Source organism: Plectropomus leopardus, chromosome 8 (genome assembly GCF_026936395.1).
Source record: "Plectropomus leopardus strain MGB_pleo_1.0 chromosome 8, ASM2693639v1, whole genome shotgun sequence".
Lineage (NCBI taxonomy): Eukaryota > Metazoa > Chordata > Actinopteri > Perciformes > Serranidae > Plectropomus > Plectropomus leopardus.
The window spans coordinates 22,889,896-22,912,318 of NC_142183.1; the positions used below are offsets into that span (position 1 = coordinate 22,889,896).

Genomic DNA, 22,423 nt, shown 5'->3' on the forward strand with positions numbered 1-22,423 from the left:
CCACTCAGGACTATCCAGATGGAGAATACATACCATTAAAAGACAGAGATCATCTTAATGGATCTTAACAAGGCTGGAGATAGTAATGAGCATGATTCTTTACTGGTGCATGGCAAATTTTTGTTCGCTGTCAGGGGAGAAGTCAGAGGTCAGCTACAGAAGCCTCGAAGTTGACAGAAGTTTGACAAAACAAAACCGGGTGAATGAATCTGTTTGTGTGTGTGTGAGAGACTCTTATGTATGATGGCCTACAACAAAGCAGCTTCTTGCACAGATGGCATGCATGTAGGATGCCTTCCACTTCCTCATGTTGACATATGTTTTCTTTTCCAGAGCAGGCTGCGGAACCCGTTTAAACAGGCCAGTTTTGCACCGGGTCACTCATTTATTGTGCTTAAATTTAAATTTCAGACACAGTTACAGCCATAGCAATAAAACTATATGAACCTTGATGCACAGCATATAGAGGCATAATTGGAAAATTAGCCCTAAATGGAGATAGATTGACCTTTAATGTCTTTTGTAAGGCATGTCATGTTCAGCCTTGCAGGTAATTTATTTTCAGTCTAGATATTTTACACGATTTCCTGTTTTGTCTTAGAACAGCCGACACAGGCTGGTTTATCTCCGCTGGCGTAATTTTCCATCTGATTCGTGTACAGCAGGGGAGTGGCGTGATGCAAGTGTGCCAGACTCACCCTCTCACCCGTCCCAGTCAGCTCTGGCTGGGTTTGGCTTGGCTGGCACGCCGACTGCACAGTGGCGCAGCTGTGAGTCCAAACTGCCACACACACACACACACACACACACACACACACACACACACACACACACACACACACACACACACACACACACACACACACACAGGAGCAAAACACACTCTTGGAAACAAAACAGACACACACAATTCCACAGAGCAGAGGTCTGTGCATTCCTAATTACTCCAGTGACATGGAAACAACACAAAGTATAAAGCATCTGCCTCCCCCCGTTCCTCTCTCACATATTAACACTAATGCCCTTTTTTGAAAAGAGAAAAAGAGAAAGAGAAAGAGAGATAGAGGGCCAATTTAGCATAAACCATCTGTCTACTGTAGTGAGATTATACATCTGTTATAGTGAGAGGGAACAGTAATGTAGAGCTGATTTTTACCGATGCATGGAGGAACCTGGAACAAGGTTACATGTCGCGTTACATCAGTTCTTACACCGCTGTGCCTTTTTGGGTAGTTTTGCACTTAGAGGTTTTACACCCAGACACACACACACATACACACACAGACACAGACACACACACACACACACACACACACACACACACACACACACACACACACACACAGGCCACATGCAGTCATATCTCTCTCTTTTTTTCGTTATTTCAAAAACAAACTCCAGCTATAAAATCCTCAAACATGATCGGCTTCTCCGTGCTACATGTTAAGTTGTCCTCCATTTACATCAATAAGAAACATCCACTACTGTATAATTCAGGATCTCTTCAAGCTGGACTGAACCATTCAACTCTCTTGAAGATCCACATTTCCTGCTTTTATTCTTCTTTCTGATTCATCAAGATATTTCCCCTGTTAAAACATCTTCCATCCACTGGTATCTCATTGTGTTCTTCTGGTCTTCTAAGTTCAAAATCAAACATTAGCTGCACATTAGTCCCTGCTAGAACAAAATCCCTTTTTAAATATTAAATATTCAATGTTTTGCACTATCAAATATTCAATAGCATCCATTTAAGGGCTGTAACAGTGGTCAGGTCAGGAAGAAAGTGCAGTGCAGAGTGGAGTCGGTTTGCTGAGCGAGGGGAGGATGCAGGGAGAGGTCCAGGCATGGATGGACGGATGGATGGCTCTCTTTCTTGCCCTTTATTTTCCATTTCTTCCTGTCTTTTTTTTTTGTAGCAGGCGCTCTGCCCCTGCAGCCAGCAGGACACAGTTGAGTCCACAGAGTGCCTCCATATCTACGGTTCTCTGCGTTAATGTCCCTTGAGGCCAGGGCAGGCGCACGGCCCTGCTCAGACCCCAGCCGAGCCCATCTCAGCACCAGACCACAACCACGGCGGCCTCTCGCTCTGCCTCACCATCCATTATGCAGCCAATAGTCCCCAGCTGCAGCCCTCACATCTCTCTGTTCACCCCAACACTGGCTTCTCTCGCTTGCCCAGTCACTCCCTGTGTCGGGTTGAGTTGTTCACTCACTCATTCAGACACTCAATCAGCCATGAGCTGCGACAGTCATGAACAGCCACGCATTCATCCGGGGACACATAAAACCGCCACCCGTATACTCTGTTATTGAAGTGATAGACTGAATTGAGTTTTAATTGAATTTAGATACATCTTCATAATTGCTGACAATCATTACACAAGATATTTACAGTCATTATGAAATATTACAATTGGAATTTACAGAAACTTTGTACAAAATATGCCTGACTTCAATGCCTGGATAGTGGGGTCCTTGTTTAGTCATTTCTGGAGAACAAAACATTGACCCAAAAGTCACTGGTGTCTGGAAGTGCTTTAGTTTCAGCAAGTAGATGCTTTTAGAGTCCATTAAAAAGAAAGAAAAGAGAGAAAAGTCCCAAAAGTACAGAGTCAGCAAAGTTGTGAATTGTGTTTTTCTTTTTCCTCAGTTAAATTGCTCTTTTCTTTTTTCTTTTTTTTTCGACTGAATGGAACATTTGATCTGTAATTCAACTGCAAAAACAACAACAGAGACCCATTTAAATAGAATAAATCCATAATATTTACACAATAATGTGAGTATTGATTTATAAAAATGAATCATCTCTTTTTCTTTAAACATGATTTATGTTTATCTACAGTTTTTCAAAACAGAAACCTAATCACAATGAAACGCATCATACTTCTATCATTCAATTCTACTGGTAATGATGATTGTGGATTGCCATATTTATGCAGCAACTCTGGTTGCAATGAAACTCAGCTCGTCTATCAGCAAAGTTCTTACACCAGCTTAAGTCGTGTTAAAGCCATTCTCCGCCTCTGGAGCTCCTCACACGATGGCAGAAATTACGGAGGAGTCAAATGTTCTCTTTAAAAAAATAACACGTGGTGAAATGGACATGACTTTGTCAGCACCGCAAAAGCAAAAAAAAAAAAAAACTTTGCCAAAGCGTCACTGTCCAACAGTCCCGCTCTTTCACTGGATAATATGAGACCTTCAATAACTGAGGAAGCTTAATCCTGCTCAGCATTGGCACCATTAAAGCCCCACAGGGATGTCCAGAGAAAAGAGCGCCCCCTGCTGTCCACCTGTTGTCATCCAGCGATGCTCAAAACATCCCCCTCAGGTGGGCCGTGCTAAGCCAAAGCTGCAAAATGGTAACTGACAGACTAACCTCAACTAGTGAAACTAAAATGCTTTGCGCTCCATCATCATCATCATGACTGAGATGCAAATGAAATCAAACATAAGCATGCTTTTAAAGGATGTTTTTGATATACAGTAATTATAGGAAAATAGACTATCAAGGATGACTCCTTTAAAATCATTTATAAAGCTTTCCTGGATGCAGACAGCTCGGCTACGAAGTAAATAGATACTAAACAAAACAAATCCTTAAAGTATATGCAAACACAAGCATAAATATTTGATCCACAGAGAGTAAGCTACGAATGACAAATATTAGTGATATATTGAAATTCTGGAACAGGCACCGTTTCTGTCTTTTTAAAACTCGCTCTTCTTTTTCGAGTGTTTCTCAGTCGATTTTAAGGTGTTTCCCAAATCCTAAAAGAGTCACTGCTGACTGAAGTGTTGGGTGCTGCTGCAGTCCATCCAAAAGTCTTTGCATTCTCTCCACTTTTTCTAAAATGAACCAGCTAAAAAAAGTTGGTGCACTGTTTATCTCTCATTCTCTCTCTCTCTTTCACATCACCTCTCTCTTGATTTCTCTCATCTTCCCTAACCCCACCCTCCCCTCCCCCCTCTTCTTTTCATGCCCGCCACAAGCTGGCCACGGGATGCCGCCAGGTTTAATGGACGTAGTAGAGCCAGTAGACGACGTTGAAGAAGGAAAAGACAGTGGGGAAGATCATCCTGGACCACTTATCGATAGAGTTCACATCAGACAGGTCTGGGATATTCACCTTGAGCTGGGAGGCCCGTCTCCGTAGGCGCGACTTCTTCTGGGCGTGGCGCTCCAAGGCGCTATGGCCATAGTTCTGGCGGGCCATGGCTGCCCTGCGGTACTGCAGTGTCGAGCTATCATAGGCCAGCATGGTGTTGCGGGGGTCTCCGGGTGCTCCAAGGCCCCGGGACAGATCCCCGCCACCACCCATCTCATTCTTCATCTCCAGGGTGCTGAACAGGATGTTGTCGTCGGGAGTCATCTGCGTGAGGGGTGTAAAAACAGGTGGAGCCATGAGAAGTTACTGCCATGGGGAAATCTAAAAGTGTTTTTTGTTAAGTTTGAACTTAATCTAATAAAATTATCAGTAGCTACAATGATCATTAAGTCATTCACTGTATAAAAAATACTGATGAGGTGCTAGAATGGGTAATGCAAATGAGTCAAAAACTGTGTTACTTACAGTGAATAAAAATTTAAAAGCACTTTAAAAGCACTAAAGTAAATTATTGATCATCTGTTAATCAATATCTGAGTGATAATACGACCACAAGACTATGAGGTAACATTCCTGGAAGAGCACAACGCACTCCACAAACTAATTCTCATGGAGAAATCTTCATTGTCATCTCAGAATTTCAACCAGAGTGTGGTTAAAATTCTGTCGATTCACAAGACAAACTGAATAAAAAAAGAGAAAGCAAAAGGAAAAAAATGTGACAGGAGAAGGTTGAGAGAAATAGTAAGGACTTTGCAAAGATGGAGGAGAGGCTAAAAAGGTTCGGGGGGGCAGGTCAGGAAAGACGTTGTGGGAAGTGAATTCGGATCAACATTTCTTCATCCATAGCCTGACTTCTGAGGAAAAACGTCCCTATAATCCAATCCCGTCCCGCTGTAAATGGAGCTTGTTCTGTTTTTGTGTAAGCGAAGCCACTTATTTGGCACTATTCATCAAACGGCAAATGATCTCTTTCTCTTATCTGGCGTCATTTTTTTTTTTTCTCAATTGCTTCACTTAGTTTTACAAGAGTTATCAATTGCCTTTGAGATTGTACAGTATTTGTAACTGAATGATAGAGAAGCTACTGATGTTTTCTTCTCTCTTGCCATATTTGTCATTTCCCATCAATTTAGATGTACAGCCCAAGTTCAGATTAAATTAATGCCTGCAGAAATCAAACTGCTAAGCCGTGTTTGTCAGGAAAATGCATGAAGAGCAAACCAAGAGAGGGAAAAAACACAATGGTGGGAGTGATGATCAAAGTTGCCTTAAAAATCTATAGAAATCAAAGAAATGCACAAAAACTACAGCATTTTCCTCTGATCTGGGTTGATTCAGATTGATGACATTGTTAGTTTTGACTTTCAAAACCTCCAGTACCTTATTTCTTTGCTCGCCTAGTCCTAATGCGGCATCGTCCACAAAGATGGGATCCCACATCGAGTCATATGCGTCAATTTCCCTCTGTTTCATTCTGGCATACAGAGCATCATCTCTCTGAACTACATTTCCCACCAGCCACTGCAAGCATACAAAATCAGCACTGTTACTTAGGGGAAAATCGTAGCTTGCCACACTCAGAAGGAAAGGGTGTTTTATTTTTTATGTTGCTGTTGTTCCTGCTAACTTTAGCAGCTGAATGAAATTTAAAGTGAGGCTTTGGCGCCACAGCCAGGGATTTTTCTTTTTTTGTCCAAGGCGCCTTGCCCTTTTGAGAGACACAGAAATATGGAGATAAAGCATAAGCCAATCATTGCTTCTGCATTCACTCTTTCAGATCCTAGTCTGAGTCATAAAGATGATACACAAGGCTAAACCAGTGAGAAACGGAGAGCTAGAGCAGGAGTAAAGAGTGCTGGTAAAGGACATCAAGCATTGATCACAGCATCACATTGACCTTGAGAGGAGAAGAAGTCATTTTGCTCCCACAGATACAAACACACACAATAACCGACAGCACAGATACCTGTAGAGGGAGTTTGCCTGCACATGTACCTTGTTGGGGTCAGGTCTCAGCTTCTCATTATTGGCCGTGGCTGCTTTCTCAGCCGCCTTCTTCTGCCGCTGGGGGCCCTGGCCGAAGAAGATGTAGTTGACGAATGCGTACTCCAGCAGGGCCAGGAAGACAAACACAAAGCAGCCCATCAGGTACATGTCAATAGCCTTCACGTAGGGGATCTTTGGGAGCGTCTCTCGCAAGTGGGTGTTGATGGTGGTCATGGTCAGCACCGTGGTGATCCCTGGATACCACAGGTCACACGTTTAGAGAGAAAGTGAAGTTTTCAGACGCTGTAAGACATTTTTAACATAATCTGTACAATGAAACAAAAAAAGGTTGGCACGTTGACTTAAGGTTACATTAGATTTTGAGGAATGATAATATCAATTTGTTGGTCAAACACGTTGGTCCAAACTGAAATATCGCAACAGCTATTAGATAAATAAAGATGAAATTTTGTGCAATTTTTTTAACTAACACCATCATCAGGTCACAATTTCAATTTGTCCAATACCTAATGACCCAGCACATTCTCAGTCCCAACATGATAATTACTGATGCTTTGTCAGTGGCTCTAAACAACCAACTATGAGGCTGTAGGTACCTCTCCAGCTTCAGTTTGAAAGGCTTTGGGATGGCATGTCAACTTATGCTCTTTATATACATTGTATCTTAAAAAAAAAGACATTTACCTCAATTTTCACAGGAAATGTACAGTTTCTGCTTGTTAAATGCATAAAAGCTCTTATCTAACTGAAACAGTACTGAGGTTAAAAACAAACAAACATTGGCCTATTATGTTAATTGTATCACGTGACATACATCACTAGTATGCAACAAATACAAGCACACTAGGTTGTTGTTAAAATAACTCAACTGACTTTTGGTTTCACGGGAGACATTAACAGTGGCCTCCTGGGTGAAAGTCTGGAGTTTGTTTGACCCACCAACCCTATGCAAATTTTTTCACACTTTATACTACAGCAGTCGCTTGGAGCATAAAAAACTGCTGCTGCTAAAGTGTGCCTCATTGGTGTCTGACGCCTGGGGACACTAACTGAGCATCGGTGTTTGTCAAGTCAGGGGCTGGGTTGAAGCACCAAATACTTGCAGAGCTACATACATTCTTATTAGTCTCAGCTGTACTTTGTGATTAGAACCAGTCAGAAAATGCTACCGTGTTAACACACTAATCTAAGATGAACATGCTTAATATTATGCCTGATAAAGTCAGCATGTTAGCATGTTAGCATGCTGACTTCACCATTTTTGACGATGCATAATGCAGATCAGCCCACAATCTAAATCTATTGCTCTTTATTCAGTAAAGTATCCATAATAAAATGCTGCAGAGATGATGTGGTTCTGTAGGCAGACACAGAAGTGAGTTTTGTCCTGGTTCCCGCTACAGAAAGCCAATGGTATTATTTTCATTGGATATTTAAATTACAGAAATAAGTTCTGTGGCAAACAAGCATTTATGAAGTTTTTGTTCTGTGACACAGAATTCATTAGTACATGTGAACTTTTGCGTGTCTTTAAAGAGGCAGTTACAAACAACTGGCTAAATGAAACTACAGAGGTTGTCAGGGACACTAAACGTCATCACTCCCAACACCGCGTTATTGGCCCAGGCGTTGTGGTGACGTTGAAGTCATGTGACAGTGGTGTAATTCATTTATAGCCTAACATTAACTTTTTACATCTGTTGATTGTATTTATACTTTAAAATCATAAAAGTGCCATTCATCTGTGAAAACTATCCTGCTAAACAAAATGTAAAAAGCCTCTTAAGCTTGTCTTAACCACAGACATTTATTTCAAGTATTTAACCAAAAACCCATTGACTTTGAGATGAGGGAACTGTAAGCGCTAAAATGCTAACTCATTTCTGGATTTTAAGAATCATTCCTGCACCACTCTTTGAAGGAAATAGTGCATGAATGAGGGTGTCCCGATTATTTGGAAATGCTGTACATTAAAATAATTGAGATCAGGTGCTCATCATCAGAGGACATGAGTCTGTGCTTGTGAACATAAGCATTCATGTTTATCGTGTACATTATATAGCATTTATTTATAGCAAACAGACAGGCCTGAAATAATGTGAACCCATATGGATAAAATGATCCCTGGAAACCTCCTGAGATTGAAACTGTTTGTGTTTGTGTGTTTCATTATGTTTGTACCTAATCATGTATTCAAATGGCCACAGAACAAACTGTAGGCTATATAAAAGCACACTGTAAACATCTGCTATTAGTCACAGCACAATTCACCTGGTTTTTTTTCAACATACACACACTGTGTTTGATACATTAGTCATCTGCATGCACAATCTGCATTTGGTCAGATTCACACGTATTATAAATAACCCAGCAGCCAGCAGTGTCACTGTAGCATGGAGCCTCGCCTCTCATTGGCTGCGCTTGCTTGCTGCACGTTCTCAGGACACTGCGAGGAGGCAGATCTTTAAATCACGTTACCCTCTGAACGCTCCGTCTGGGGCTCCAACCCGCATGTGTCCCACTCCAGAAAACAAATGGTGTGTGACAAGAACGACACACATAAAGCTCAAAGCCATTTCCTCCGCTGTTCTGACCTGTCATACCCAAGTTTAGCACTAAAAGGAGCTTTCATTTCAGCATCAGTGGCAGTTTGACATTGATGTAAAAATATTCAAATGTGTATGGTACATTTACGCAAATGTTGCCTCCTTTTGTTCTGCTGTAATTTAGCCGCGATCTGGCTCTGATAAGCAGAGATCTCTGACCAATGAGAGGGTCCGATAGACAGACAGGCAGAGAGAGAGACAGCACGCTTCAAGGTCGAGCTGCAGCACATCTCGCTCTGCATGAGTCATGCATATAGTCATCTCTGAACAACAGACATTTAGCCAGGCAGCCTATCACACACTGCTATCACTCACATGCTCTGAGCTAATGAGGAATAAAGTAAATGCTGGGAAAATAAAGGGTCAAAACAGAGATCAGGCAGATGCAATAATGTATAGAAATGCTAAAGGCTCAATGTATGTTAAATGGCTCTTTTTATGCTCTGTTATCATTTAGCTTTGGGTTATTTCCCAGGGTTACTGTTCAGCAGTGGCGAGGCAATCCTACCCAGGGCCACTCTGGCAGCCGAGGCGTCGTAGTTGATCCAGAAGGAGACCCAGGAGAGGATGGTAATCAGGATGGAAGGCATGTATGTCTGCAGGATGAAGTAACCAATGTTCCTCTTCAGTTTGAAGCTGAGGGACAGGCGGGGGTAGGAACCTGAAGGAGGCAGAGGGAGAGAGGAAGTGGGATGGAAATAGATTTTCCTCAATGACGCTCACTAAAAGCTATATATTCCTTGGCACCGGGGAGCCAGCCATGTCTGACTTTTATGTGCTTGTGTGTGTATTCTAATATTTGAAGAAAACTGTGGAATGTTTTTCATTTGAAACCTGAGCAAGTCGGCTTGATATCTTAAAAACAGGACGAAGGCAATGAGCAACTTGACAGGAAATGATCCAGAAGTTACAAAAAAAATAACTGCAAATGAGCAAAAAAAAAGTAAAGTAACAACCTAAAACAAACACAAAATACAAAAAAAGTGCTAAAATTATAGTATGTTTATATTCTGTAAGATATTTAGAATATATAACTGTAGTAATCATAAATGTAGTTTCTGGGTATTTTTCCCTTTTTGTGATAATTTTCTAATCTCTCTCTCTCTTGCTCTCTCCTTTTTTTAATCTTAATTTTCTTGTTGTTTTCTTTTCACCTTTTCCCAAATCCTTGCAATTTTCTCATTGCTTTTTTTCCAATGTTTTTGAAGAGCATTAAATCTTTTTGCTCAGGTTTCAAAGGTTTAAACATTTGTGAAAGGTGTCTAAATGCAGAAATTCAAATGTACTTTTTCTTAGTAACCTGTTCATGCCAATTGTAGCAGCCACTGCACATGAAAGCTGCTGCTACATGGTAAAAGAACCAAAGACAAAGATAACTGTTGTGTACCTGTAGAGAAGACCACATTCTTGGAGATGAGTTTATAGTCCACGATAGAGAACTGTGGCAGCTCTATTCTGTCGACCCCGGACACAGCGCCATCTCCACCTCGCCAGTAAAATTCAATATCATCTGTCGTGTATCCATCTGCAGAGAAACCAAACAGAAAAATTGTCAATGCCCAGTTATGGTCTACAACACATCATAATATAGTGTGGTAATGTTAAATGTTAACATCAGTGGTTTTATTTCATGCTTTGTTCACATGAAATCAGGGAGACAGTAGACGGCAAAACAAATATCATTTTGGTGGATGAGAGCAGGATGTAAAAGTGGAAAAAAAGGTGAAGCCCGCAAAGAATATCGGCAATAGTAAAGGCAGACAAAATTGCATTTCAAACTTAAAATATTTTAACTTATTGCCACCCTAAGCAATGGAATTTATAACTAGGTGTTACAAAGCTCCTTTACACAAGGAGAAAACACAGGAAATCTGGACAATAACTGGACTTTACAATAACATCAAAACAAAACACAAAATAATTATATTTGATATATGATTTATTCCATTATTTGTCATCAATAATGCATCAAGACAAGCAGGTTTCATTTCACTTTCCTTCCGTTCTGTTGAACTGCTTGTTTGTTTCTCCTGTGATGTCCAGAAGCTGTTTTCTATCTGTCTGATTTTATGTGAACACATAGAGTTAGCTTTTTCACTACAAATACCATTCACCATTATCTAGAGCAGCAGCAGAAGTGTACTTGAGGGGTCAAAACATAATTAACAAGTTTGGAAAAGGAAAACATTTTGGCTACATTAAATTCTGCATATATTTTGGCTGGTGTTTCTATATCATTTTTTGTGTAAAAGGATAGTTTAATCATTTCAGCCACTGAAAATAAATGAGGACTTGAATTTGTGAAGAAGAAATATGTTTTTGACTCCCTGACAACAGCTTGAAACCAAAAAGTGTCCATTTGTTACTAGGTCTAATATGACCATGCCATTACATTAACATGTTTTAATTGTTAAAAAGAGAATACCTTGGATTTTTTCTTTTCATTTTTGGGTCTACAGGTATCCAAAGAGCACCTCGGACAGTTTTAGTTTGAGAGCAGGACGCGCTCCTACCCAAAGATTTTAAAAGATATGTTAACCTTAAAGATATCTTATGAGTTGACTTTGACTTTAAAGTGCTACGAGCTTAAAAGTTTAGGAATCAATGTTCTAAAGCATTCATACATTTTAAAATTGATTGGATCACATTTATTTCAGCACACTATGAAAATGGTATTTTTGTTAGAGATAAACTATGCATGTTAACACAGTAGCAAGCAATTATTTCAAATGCTTTCTTGGTGGTGTGTTTAAGTGCTCACTGAAAGCACCAGAAACATCACTTGCATGGCTGTCAGCTACCAAACTGAAATATTTTGAAAATAAAATACATTTTCCATGCTCATGATATCAAATTTTGATATCACGATCTATGTTGAACATGTCAAGCAGGTTGTTTTCATAACTTATTTACATCAACTTGAAAGAATGGCAGTATTTTTAAGGTAGGACATTGACTTTAAATATTATTATATGATTTGGAGAATGATCCTTAAAGACAACATTGGGTCACTTGAAAGCAAAAAGCTTTGAATCTTCCTGGAGGCTTTTCAGTATAAAAGAGTTACAATTTCTACACAACTGCACAAATATAAGGATCAACTATCTGTGTTTATAGAGAAAAACTATTGCAATGCACATAAAAAACCCAACAGCCTTGGGATAAGTTTAGAAACAAAACATTCTGTAGCAACTCACATGATATTTTAAAGCCACATAACACAGCAGAAAATTTGAGCTTGATGTGTTTGTTGCACATGCATGCAAACCATTGCCGTCATTTTTGGGGGACTCCAGTGTTGCAGACTGTCTCTGACATAGACCTAAATAGCATAGCAGACAAGCAGGTAGGTAGCAGCCATTCCTACTCTCCCTCACGTCACTCCCTACTTTGTCTGCATCACACTCAAAATAGAGACACTGACCTATTCAGGTGCGATGAATTATTAAACTGCAAGGCTCTGATTTTTTTTTTTTTAAATTAACACACAATTCTTTATTGCTGTGACATTCAAGGTGAAGTTAGTCATGGTGCTTGTGTTGGGATGTTATTGGTTGGACAGGCAGCTAACTTCACCCAAAGGCCTTTTTCACAGTACACATTTTGGCTCGTCATAGTAGCAAAACACAGGTGCTACTAACAGTATCAACAGTGTCTGTGTTCTGCATGAAGCTGCCTGCACAACAACAGCTCCCTGAAACTGAAGTCTGGATAGTCAAATAAAATTGACTTGACTTGATAGCCATTTTGATGTATTTACACCTTTTTATTTCCTACTGAGACACTTCAAGATATCTACTGTGAAAAAGTCAAAAGGTGGAGCAGGTGATTCTGCAGAAACACCGCTTCTCATTCCCAGGTTTGGTGGTTCAGTCCGGCTACCCACCCAAGTGTTGGTGTTTGATGACCTGCGAATGAGACTCAACAATCAACTATCTTTCTCCAGAATCACCTACTCCACATTTAAGGTTAGCAATATCTTATCAATATAATAGCAAATCCCATGAAAAAAATTCAAACCAACATTGTATTATTCCATCTCTTTACATATACTGTATTACTTATTCTGTCTGTGGCACTCAATTTCCTACCAGAGGCGTAAATCTTGAACAACAGGTAACAAATGTAATTAGTCTTATGTTTCTTTTAACAGCTGGGGACCGTAGTGTTTAGCAAATGTAACTCAAACAGCAATGAAGTCTGAATTTATTGGGGACTTGCATATTAATCTACGTGTGGTGGTTCAGTGAGTATTTAAGAGCAGAAGATCAGTGTATGTGGGACTGACTGACTGACTGATAAAATGATACTGGTGTGTTCATGGTAATGAACTGACATGTCAACAGATGCACTGGTGTGTTTTTTGTATGTTTCTTTTTGTTAAAAGATTATTTTTTGGACTTTTCAGCTTTGTGGACAGTAAAGTCTTCGCAGTGACAGGGGAAGAAGGAGGGGATGGCACGCAGCAAAGGTTTGAATGGAACTTGTGACCGCTGTGGCAAAGATGTAGCCTTTGTACATTGGATGCCTGCTCTATAGGCGAGCTGCTAGGCCCCCCTCATTGATGTGTTTTAATAGTTTTTTGACAACAATGGAGGTGTATGACACATGGAATGAAGTCAACTTTGGCTACACAAATAGTACTTGTTAACAAAATAAATCAGTTGTTGGTTTTAGTAATTTCATGGGATTTTTTGAAAATAAGAAAGTAGAGATTATGCCACTGTATGCAACATTCAGAGCATCAAAATAGCTGCAAACCACTACTTGATATGTGAAGATATCGATGCATCCTGAGCAGAGAATAAAGTCTGTGTGTTTTATTATCCAATCATCTGTGTACTTTGTTGTGGTGTACAGGCTGGCTGCACATGTATGTTTAGCTCTGACTCCCTGTGTGTGAATCTCACTGGTACTCATTGCTGCGACTCTGCAATGCGCTCATATGACACCATTCCAGCCTATGTTGGAGGAACAGTGTTGTCACAGATGTGTAACACCAACCCTCTGTTTCACACCCACGTTACAAACATTAACTCTGTCTGCACTGTTGACATTGTGCACACTGGTAACTAGCCACTGGCTCAGCCTCCTCCATGTTAAGAGCCATGTGCAGACAATCTCAGCTCAGACTTTGAATCATTGATTTGCTCTGAATGTCAATTACAGCTCCTTTAACCCTTTGAAACCTAAACAAATTGGCTTAATTTCTCTTAAAAACATGGGAAGAAGGAAATGGGTAATGGAAGAAGAAATGAGCAAGAAATTAGTAAGAGGTACAAGAATGAAAATTTGTTAAAAAAACAAACAAAAACAAAACAACTACAAACAATTTTTGTTTTGTTTAGACATTTTTCCCTATTGTTTTTTATTAATAAACTTTCAAAGGGTTTTTTTGTGGAATTTGAGGAACATTTCTTGCCAGATTACTATTTTTTTTCTTTTTACCCACGTTGTTGAAAGAAATCACACCAATTTGCTCACGGTTCAAAGTTTTAAATAATTGTGAAAGGCATCTGAGGGCAGCTAAAGAAAAGTAAGGACGCTCCAAGTTTCAAAGGGTTAATAGAGTACTACAGGTATGTTTATTTCTAGGCCAACACAGAAGTTCGCGTTACCCTGGTTCCTGGTTCGACAAAAGCCAAGGGAAAAAAACCATCCAACATAAAAGATCTTTAATTTATTGACATATTTTATGTCATAGAACAAAATGTGAAAATCTTTTCAGCTCGTGTTAATCACAGATCTTATTTTAGGCTTCTAACCAAAAACCCATTCAAAAAAACCTGTCTTTGAGATGAGGTAGCTGGGAGAGCTAAAACGCTAACTCTGATTCCTGCAACCCTTTATTGCTGCTGGCGTGAAATAAGACACAGAATACAGTCTGGTGCAGCTGTGAAGCACAATGTGGTTGATGCTGAAATTGTACACCAGCAGATACAGTACGCCTCCCTCCACGCCTGCATCATCATCATCATTCCAGCCTTGTGCAACCCCACATCACCCCAGGTAGGGTCCGAGTCCACCATGCTGCTGTTTTTATGTGCAGCTCAGATTAGTTCTGATCAGCCAGGACATGTTGCGATTAGGAGGGTGTCGAGGAGTTTGGGAACGGGAGTGTCTGGGGCAGAGAACATTGCGAGGGAGCATTTTATGGTGTGTTCATAACTGGTCAGTCAGTTTGTGGCTCCCTTAGCTTTGGATCATTGTCTCTGCTTTGAAAGATGTCATTCTGTTACATCAGTGTATTTATCTTGGGCTGTCATGTAAGAGAGACAATGCAGCAGGAGCTCTGAGAAATGCATACATATGTGGGTGTGCATTTGCATGTATACACTACAATAAATGATGGAGAGGTAGAAATCGATTATTGCTCAATGCAGTCCAGCATGTGAGACCAGTGGTCTGAGCCACAGTAGTGAGCTGCTGATGTATCAGGGGATCTGGGGTTTTAAGACTTGTGTCTGTTAAAAATGCATCAAGTTTATCAAGGGAAGTGAGAGTTCTCTGGGCTCATTAGTCTGAATAAAATAGCATGCTCTGGCATGAAGCGATTCCAACGTTAAAACCATTGCCAGTTAATCCATATGAGAGCAGATACTGCCTGGTGATCAAAACTGGAGCTGTGTGTGTGAGAGAGAGAGAGATTGTGTGTGTGCATTTTGTGTTGGGCTGCTTGAGAGAGGAGGAGGAGGAGGAGGAGGAGGAAAAAAAGAAAGCATGAGTGATGGAGAGAGAGATAAAAAGGCTGGGAGAAAAAAAAGACGAGGATGAGACTGTGCAAAGAAGGCAGATGAGAAACGAAAAGAGAGAGTGATGAGGAGAGAGATGGCGAGCATAATGGGAGAGGAGCAGCGAGAGGCGGTTCTGACCCGTGCTGTTTTTGTGCCACTTTAACGCTGCTGGCAATAGCGTGATCAAACCCGGAAAGACTGAGCCCTACACCACATCCCAGCCCCATAATCCTTTTCTCCAGGGACCCAGATAAAACACGCAGAGGACCTCGTCTTTCCCTCTCATGTTCCTCCATGCTCCCTCCCTCCCTCGACTCGAGAACACCGGATCACGTACAATTACAAACTCCTCGTGAAATGAGCTCTTTGTACTGTACAAACATGGAGGCAGTTTTCGGGAGGAAGCTGCACATAACATCCACTATCAGCACACCCCTGAAACACTGGACCTAATCAGGCAGCTCCACGCCTTGGGAAGCCACTGCAGTTGGAGTTGAATTAATTAGGCTGGATGTTATCAGTCAGCGAGCCATTAGTGATGTTCCTCTTCTCGATGCGTATCTCTTGATATCTCATCAGCCTTTCTCAGCATTTTGCATGCAGTCTTATCAACCTTCCTTCTACCTTGCCGCCACCAGACTGTTTTCGAACCAGATTTCAGAGCTTCATGTGTACGTGGGATCTGTATAATTCTACGTCTATGTGTGGGTGTGAGAGCTGGTTGTCAGGGACAACGGTACTTACAGCTTTCAATCTCCAGGGTGCAGTTTTGCTCATCTAGAGGGTAGCGGCGCAGGTCCATCATGCAGGCTGCAGTTGTGGTGATCCTACACACAGAGAGTGGGATGGAAAGTATATGATTTGTTAAATAGCCCAGTTTGTTTCATTTGACCTTCAACACAGAGTACGATGTTGCAGGATGATGACAAATCAGTGTAACTCAGAAGCAGCTCCTTAAGAAACAAATGGAAAATGTTATTAAACAGCTGAATCAAGATAAACTAGAAATCAAATGCTGTATTAACAAAGAGTCATCCAAGTAAGGCTTGTATCGTACCATACAATACCAGTACCACCACCAGTATACCCTCAAAGTAATCCAGTACCCAGAGAATACTATGAGGCATTTCAGTTGCAGTAAATGCCACCAGACACCACAGGCGTCGAGTATCTATACTTTCTAATGTTTTGGTGGCACACTACACTGCCAGCTCCATAAATACACCACACTTCACCACACCACAGACTGTATGAGCTGAAGCTGCTGCAGTCGTGGTTCAATCTCATGTCACATTAAAGTAGAGCACTTACAATGATTTACTGTGAGCAAAACCACCAACAGATACTCTTTTCTAGATCTGTGTACAAAATGATCAAATGCAGGTAACATTTGACTGGAGAAGTTTTGATACTGCTTGATACTGAATTATTTCAGTTTATATATCTTAAATGTCCAGGATGGAGGATTTAGTTGCAACTAGCAAGGAGGTTGCAGAACTAAAACTTTTCTCATGCGCCAAGCATGTAGGAGAACTACAGTGGTCGAGGAGAAACACAATAAAATATGGACCTATCTACTGTACTATACTGTAGAATAACATGGCAAACTCGTTGGAAGAGGACCGACCCCTTATGTAGATATTCACGGCTCATTCTATGGTTGTGAAAACACAATGATTCTTATTTTTTCATGTGATTATTCACTAATGAAAACATAGTTATGGATATTATATTCCATTTCTGCCAATAGAGCTCCCTAAATCCTACACACTGGCCCTTTAAAGGTATCGAGTACTGATACCCAGCTCTTTAATATTCATCCAGCTCTGTCTGTCTTTTTAATATGTATTTCCAGTTTTGATGATCTCTTGAGACACCTGCTGATCCTTGCAACCACACAGTGCTTTTCCTTCCACCATTTCCATCCCGGTATTTTTAAAGCTCTCCTCTGTGCTCTTCACTGGATTCCAGCTCCTGGTGCTGGTCTATTAACCATAAATCAGAAAAAAAACCTTCCCCATGCTCTCAGTCCCGTCTGTTGCTGGTTTGATGCCATTTGACCATTTTATCCTTATGTATGTATAATTTTTTTGCAGTTTTGTGAGCTTAATGTTTGTCTAGATGGATTTTTGCTTTTGCACGTATTGTCCTGTGTACACAGCATGCTGATGCAAAAGATAGAAACTGCTCTCATTGGACTATCCTGTTATACTAAAGGTTGAATAAATAACTAAGTCAGTTTTTGTAGCAACTGATGACTTGAAATTAACAAGTGAAACATTTATTTCATCTGTCACATGTCCACAAACACCCAGAGATCCTGTGACATCACATCAGCATAAGCTTTCGACTTTGCAGCATTTTATATCACTTTGACACCTGCATGTCCTGTCAGTGCATACAAAAATCTAATTAGGAGCCGGTTTTAAGTGTGCATTGCATTTATACTGGACAAGTGACAAAGTATAGAAAAACAAGCATGCACACAAAGAATGCTTGTTTTTTAGTGTGCTGTTTATGTATACTATTGTCCCACACTGCAATAAAAACGAAAATTTACTAGATGATAACAGTAATTGTCTTTCATGTGACATTATTTTGTCTTCCATCAGTGCACATAGGCTATTACATCATTAACATTTAAATGGAAAAGTACATTTATTTTTGTATACTAAGTGCAGGAACAATAAAAGGACAGGCTCTATATAATTAGGACTATTTACAATATGGAATTAGGACACAGCACTGGTTTTATTTTTAAGTAGATAAAACAAGAACTAGGTTCAACCTCTGGTCCCAAAATCCTATAATAAAGAGCCACACAGTGTGAGCCAGCCGCATCCGACAGGTTCACTCAGAGCGACGTACTTCCTGTTTAACACACGACAAGTTGGCCAGAGCTGAGACGGGCTGGCAACCGGCCGTGCCAAACCCCTGAGGCTGTCTGAGAGAGACTGGACACACAATATAACTACAGGGACTAAATCTAGCATCCTAGACTAGTTAGACAACCCCCCTTCATACACACACACACACACACACACACACACACACACACACACACACACACACACACACTGATTGATATAACATGATAGCATCATGCGACCATTAACAATAATAGCAGCCTGTGGGAGAATTCCCAGTATAGGTTGACGTATTTGTCGTGACCTTGGGTTTTCCTTGTCATAACTGATTACTATCAACTCATCAATTTATTGCTTTAGTGGTTCATTCATTCATTCATAGTTGACAAGATTACACTAAAGTAAGTCAGTTCATTATTGTCCATTTGTCAATCCTTAAAATCAGATTTTCTTAATTTAAGTGAAAGAAATCAGCCAGAAAGATTATAGTGTATCATTATACTGTCGTGTAATCTCGATTGAAGATACTGACACTCATTTCTAGAAACTATTGAAACAAGCTGGTTTGTAATAGGGACAGTTTAAAATAACCTCACTGGACTCATTTGGTTTTAAGATGAGACTTAGGACTCGGTGGTGCCCTGGAAATTTTCGGGGTGACCGCTAAGGTGACTAAAAATCTCGGGGGTGGCACACCAAAACCTGAGACCACAACTGAATTTCAGGAACTGACATATTCTGTATATTGGCTGGTAAAAATGGAGAGTTAATGATTATTTTGCTTCATATTTGTGTACATATAATACTGCTTTGTAATTATTACCGCCATTTTGTTGTTGTGCCTATTTAAATGTTATCTGTGAGCAATTTGTGTTAATTTGTACAGCACTTTGGTGGTTGTTTTTAAATGTGCTATATAAATAACCTTGATTTGAAAACCTTTAAATCTTTGACACTAGACAAATTCATATATTATCGTGTAGTGAATATTGTCACATCACCCAACCACACCTGCTGAGATGGAATTTCCTTTGCAACAACTAAACAGCAAAATGCATTTTAAAAAATGCATTTTTAATTTTCATGGGGGGAGTGAGTCCAGATTTTTCCTTTTAGCTGTACACATTTTTGAAATGTTTCAAACTCTTGCTTAGCATTTAGGAATACACTGTTCTGTGACGGAGCAGAAGGATGCTGCTGCAGTAAAAACTAAATCACAATATCTTTCCTCTCTTAACTTCATCACAACGACAAACTTATCTTGAAGAGTGCTTTGTCTTTAATAATTAAGAGCAAAAGTTTATTTGAAATCCGTCTACATAAGACTTGCAGCTCCCCTGGGCCCAGCTTGGCAAGTTTAGGATTTCATTTTTTGAGCTGTGGAGACGCTCAGTCTTTCTCTCACACACTCAGGCTCTCTATCTCGCTCTCTCTGCCTCCTTTTTCTTGCTCTCTGGGCTCTTATGTAAGAGCCAGTTAGCAGGGCCACGGTGCACTGGGGGATTAACACAGGAGTCTTATATCTGTCCTAGTTTACCCCTTTTATGGTCACAACTTACTGGGATGTTGTGCTCACCAGCCAGCCACTCATCACTCACCATCATCACCATCACCACCAGTAAATCATCACAGTGGCAGAGGAAGCACAGGGGAAATGTGGAAATGAGGCCAAAATGGCAGGGGTAAAAATAACAGCCTATTTATAGCCCACCTACATCATCAGCAGAAGTCTCGGAGCTTTTTTGTCTGAGACTCTGCATCACTGATCAAGAGCTGCTTCTGCATCCACTGGCCCAGCTAGCATGTCCGATACCCACGCTAACAATTAATAAACAGCTAATAATGCAGGAGGAGGAGAGAGGGATGAGGATTTCTCTGCAGGATTCCCTCACCGTCTTCGCCTCTCCTCCTCCTCGTCATCGTCATCTCCGCTGCAGAGAGAGTCTGCCATGGACCTCTGCAGCAGCGGCGGCAGCAGTGATCATGAAGCACAGGCTTTTTTTGCTCTTCATCAACATCAGGGCTGGTCCCGTTCTCTCATCCCAACCTGCCGGAGGAGAGGCCACGCTCTAACAGATCACGCAGATTCAAACACGCTACATTTGCTCTGCGTCGGAGCTAATAGGACACGGAGCTCTAAAAAAAGGCTGTTTTTTTTCCCTTCTGTGTATGTTCCCTCACAGTTCAGCCTGTGTGTGTGTTTGTGTGTGTATGTGTTTGTGTGTGTGGACCCCCCCTAAGGCAGCCTGTGCACCTTTATTCCAAATGACCTTGTTTACGGACATAACACAACCACCACGAATTCCCAGACAGAATCTCATTTCGAGGGAGTATCACAGCAGAGAATGCAGAGAGAGATTTTTTTTTTTTTTGCAAGCAGGTTGCAAACCTGCACATCCTTTAATTAAACTGACATATTATCAAATGAGCATTGTGATGGAGTAAGAAGTTAAATTAAGATGGAGAAGCTTCCTCCATTTTGGATATAGAGCCCGTGTTGAGCTGAGGAAACATGGCATGCAGGATTGTCTCTCCCTGCTCAGGCACTGTTGCCAAATTTGAAAATAAAATGTCTGCAGTGGCAACAAAAAGAGTCCAGCGTGTGCCAGAGCATGCCAAATCAAAGCAGAGCTTTCTTAATTTCAAAGTACAGGCACATCCAGGCACATACAACATGCAAACCAGCCTATCTCATCAATTGTTTAAGAGAGAGATGGATAACTTTGAAGGCGACGCTGAGCTCGTATTGATGGTATTGACAGAAAATAAAGGCTTATTTAAATCCCTCTCTTCCACCACTCAGCAGCTTTCTCCTCCTGGCCATGCGATGTCATCTATTGAGCTGTGGAGTGGAACACTCCTCGCCCAGACAAAAGAGGACGACAGTCTCCATAGCACAAGGATATGTCCTCTCACAAAAGGAGTTACAATATTCACAGACAGAGAGAGAGAGAGAGAGAGAGAGAGAGAGGAGGGAGGGGGGAGGAGAGGAGAGGGAGGGCGGAGGGAGAATCCTAATAATTTCTCCATTTTGAATGAAGTCTGACCTTCATGTCTCTTTCTTTCTCTCTGGCTCTCCCTCTTTTCTCAATCCCTCTCTGTGAATTCTGAGCGACATGCATCGGGAGTCATGCACCGAATGTCTTTGGTCTTTCCTCCTTTCCTGCATAAAATGAAAGGCTAAGTGGGAGTTTGTGTGGTTATTTTTTCCTCCTGTTGTGTGTGTGTTTCTTTTCTTGCAGCCTGGGCGGTATCTGTGTTATTGGCTGAGCCTTTTCAGGGGCTGGGTAATTAGATCAGACTGCCTCTCCCTGAGAGTCAACCCGAGCTCTAAAGTGACAGTTGGGAGCACTGTTGTAATTTTCTGCTCCTCCTGGTAATTGAAGACCAGGATTTGGCAGGATTGGGATGCACTATATATCCAGGGGAATAAGGAGTAAACAACACCCTCACCCTTCCTCCTCTGCATGCACCCCAAAAATAACACTCGCCTACTTGCACACATCCACCAGCAGACACAGATCCTGCAGATCACTCATTCACACACACACACACACACACACACACACACACACTTAATGCCTGCTGCAAACTAAACAACACTCTAATCTACTGGTGCTCCCCAGGTGCGGTGTTAGCTAATTTCAGTTAGTTTAGCACAAATCCACGCTCACCTTTGAGGCCAATAATATGTTTACTTTCACAGCTTTTTATGCAAGGATTTAGTGAGACAACATCCCATCTTATGGCGTGACATATTTACTTGTGATTGAGGTTTTGAAAAACGCAAACAGCAATTAAATGATGCTGGAGAACTGATTTGTAACATGTTAGTGCGTTATTTTAAAAATATAATACCAACTGCCATACAGAAATGATATGTACATATGTTGATTTTCCACATACTAAATGTATGAGGAAAGAACATATACATACATATATATGCCCATCATTATATGTTAATATAAAAGATACACACTTATGTCAAACATTAAGAAGAAAAACAAATATAAATATACAGAAGTATTGTATGTATGTTGTTTTCCCAAACTTGCTTGTATAAACTAAATATATATTGTTTCGAAATATGATTG

The 22,423-nt window shown here is 40.7% G+C and overlaps 1 protein-coding gene across 3 annotated transcripts in view; it reads right to left on the reverse strand.

Annotated features, from left to right (window-relative positions):
• Positions 1-2,304: 2,304 nt before the first annotated feature.
• The window catches only part of gabrb2a (gamma-aminobutyric acid type A receptor subunit beta2a), a 44,403-nt gene continuing 24,284 nt past the window's right edge, over positions 2,305-22,423 (reverse strand). For 2 of the 3 annotated variants that reach the window (XM_042492848.2, XM_042492850.2), the window contains 6 exons: positions 16,207-16,289; positions 10,116-10,253; positions 9,237-9,389; positions 6,111-6,355; positions 5,496-5,636; positions 2,305-4,376 (listed from right to left, as the gene is read on the reverse strand). In XM_042492848.2, the coding sequence (XP_042348782.1) occupies positions 4,020-4,376; positions 5,496-5,636; positions 6,111-6,355; positions 9,237-9,389; positions 10,116-10,253; positions 16,207-16,289 (1,117 nt within the window). In that variant the 3' untranslated portion in view covers positions 2,305-4,019. The remainder of the gene's footprint in view (positions 4,377-5,495; positions 5,637-6,110; positions 6,356-9,236; positions 9,390-10,115; positions 10,254-16,206; positions 16,290-22,423) is intronic. The other variant, XM_042492849.2, reaches the window with a different exon arrangement.